Source organism: Sinocyclocheilus rhinocerous, unplaced genomic scaffold (genome assembly GCF_001515625.1).
Source record: "Sinocyclocheilus rhinocerous isolate Xijiao unplaced genomic scaffold, SAMN03320098_v1.1 scaffold50, whole genome shotgun sequence".
NCBI lineage: Eukaryota > Metazoa > Chordata > Actinopteri > Cypriniformes > Cyprinidae > Sinocyclocheilus > Sinocyclocheilus rhinocerous.
This window is the reverse complement of record NW_015641057.1, coordinates 1,031,865-1,034,350: the sequence shown is the minus strand read 5'-3', so window position 1 is coordinate 1,034,350 and position 2,486 is coordinate 1,031,865. Positions and strand designations below refer to the sequence as shown.

At 37.0% G+C, this 2,486-nt stretch overlaps 1 protein-coding gene across 2 annotated transcripts in view; it reads left to right on the top strand.

Annotated features, from left to right (window-relative positions):
• The first annotated feature begins 212 nt into the window (after window positions 1–212).
• Window positions 213–2,486, top strand: part of LOC107754461 (C-terminal-binding protein 1-like) — a 31,782-nt gene continuing 29,508 nt past the window's right edge. Inside the window, exon 1 of one of the 2 annotated variants that reach the window (XM_016570911.1) lies at window positions 213–289. In XM_016570911.1, coding sequence (XP_016426397.1) covers window positions 283–289 — 7 coding nt within the window. In that variant the 5' untranslated portion in view covers window positions 213–282. Of the gene's footprint in view, window positions 290–1,001; window positions 1,024–2,486 lie in introns of those variants that run through there. The other variant, XM_016570912.1, reaches the window with a different exon arrangement.

The following is a 2,486-nucleotide window of genomic DNA, read 5'->3' as shown; positions in this document are numbered from 1 at the left end:
TCATGGATTTCAGCGCTATTTTATAAAAAGTTATTTTTCCCTCCCTAACCATCCCCCCTCACTCTCAGCCCACATCGCGCTCACATTTCTGTTTCCTGGACCCTCCCCCACCCCTCTGCGTCCGCTGGAGCAATGAGCCTTGATATGATTGGCTCCCGTCCAAGCGTAGCCTGCGCTGATTGGCTGCCTCACCGGTCACACGGCCCTGATTGGTCACATTTTCGTTGCTTGTTTTACCCGAATCCCGGGTACATTCAGGGACTTTAGCCTTCAAAGCGGGTGATGCAAGGTTTGTGATTGTTTTGTTTTTCTCTTTGAGCTGGGTGTGTGCTTGTCAGTAGAGGCCAAACCGCGCTGTTAGAGCCCTGTTTTCACATGCTCTTTTTATTTCTGTCAGGCAGATGAAGGCGCCTGTGGAGCGGCTTTGGAGGGGCTGGCTTTCTTAGCTAACACACTTGCATTTAAGGGCACTTAGTTGTCAACACCGTGGCAGAATTCGGGTTACTATGAGTAAGTGCGTTCACAGTCACTTGATATTATATATTCATCAGTATTCCTTAATTAGCGGTGAGATAATAGGAATGCGTTTCCTGAGGACATGGTAAATAAAATCCCGACAATAGCTTTAAAAGTTTAGGGATTTCTTTAGGGATTTAGTGGTAGAGATGCAACATATGCAGGAATCCACATCCAGTCATGCATTAAATACGTGAATTATATATATATATATATATTGGTTGTTGACGTGCCATGGCATTTTCACTGTCCCACAAGATAAAAATGAATATAATTAATATTGTCGTTATTTAAAATGCAGTAAATCGTTGAACATTTCTTTGTCCTACATGGACCGGTTGTTATAAAAGCTGCAGTGTTAATCGATTTTTTAAATTTTTGAGCCAAATCTCAACATTTTCCTATGGTGTGACTGTCTCAAGCATGGTTCAGTAAATTACAACTTTTATAAATTGCATTTAAGGGCACTTAGTTGTCAACACCGTGGCAGAATTCGGGTTACTATGAGTAAGTGCGTTCACAGTCACTTGATATTATATATTCATCAGTATTCCTTAATTAGCGGTGAGATAATAGGAATGCGTTTCCTGAGGACATGGTAAATAAAATCCCGACAATAGCTTTAAAAGTTTAGGGATTTCTTTAGGGATTTAGTGGTAGAGATGCAACATATGCAGGAATCCACATCCAGTCATGCATTAAATACGTGAATTATATATATATATATATATTGGTTGTTGACGTGCCATGGCATTTTCACTGTCCCACAAGATAAAAATGAATATAATTAATATTGTCGTTATTTAAAATGCAGTAAATCGTTAAACATTTCTTTGTCCTACATGGACCTGTTGTTATAAAAGCTGCAGTGTTATTAGATTTTTTACATTTTTGAGCCAAATCTCAAAATTGTCCTGTGGTGTGACTGTCTCAAGCATGGTTCAATAAATGACAACTTTTATAAATGAAAAATAAAAGCATAAAAATGTTAATAAATACCTCCGGCATATTTGTACAAGTGTCTATTTTAGTAAATGGCAATTATTTTTTTCATCCACGTATTTCTGAAAACGTAGGACCTTGACACATTTCGTCTCTGAAAACCATGTCCTCTGGTGTGACACCATATCCTGATTTTAAATCGGCCAATTCCAGAGAAAACTTTAATTAGTTGTTGGACCCCAGTCATGGTCCTGTTACTGAAGCCCCATGTGAAGCCCATGACATGTGCACATGTTAAATTTTTGTCTCAGAATTGTTCAAATATTGTTCAAATATTTAACTTTTTTGGAACCACTACAAAAGTGTTATGTTTTGTTGTCCTTTGGTGCGACACCCCTAAATTATATTTTTTAATTAAAATCTGCATGTTAAACTAGATAATCATGGAAAATTATGCAAATGTGTCTTGCGAACCGCTAATGACAAGTTAGCTCGGAATAGCAAGGTCATTAATTGACAGAAAAAGGCCGAAACGTCCTGTGGTGTGACAGAAAATGTCCTCCGGTCCGGTGTGACGCCTGTACTGTCACACCACAGGACAAAGATGTCACACCAGAGGACAAGGTCTCTTTAAAAAGCTTTTAAATAATTAAATAAGATTTATTTAACTCCTTTTTATTCTTTTTTGATAATTTTCAGTGTTCTTAAATGCAATAACCACATTAATTAAACTATTTTAATCGATTTTTTAAATTTTTGAGCCAAATCTCAACATTTTCCTATGGTGTGACTGTCTCAAGCATGGTTCAGTAAATTACAACTTTTATAAATGAAAAAAAAAAAAAAAAAGCATAAAAATGTTAATAAATACCTCCGGCATATTTGTACAAGTGTCTATTTTAGTAAATGGCAATTATTTTTTTCATCCACGTATTTCTGAAAACGTAGGACCTTGACACATTTCGTCTCTGAAAACCATGTCCTCTGGTGTGACACCATATCCTGATTTTAAATTGGCCAATTCCAGA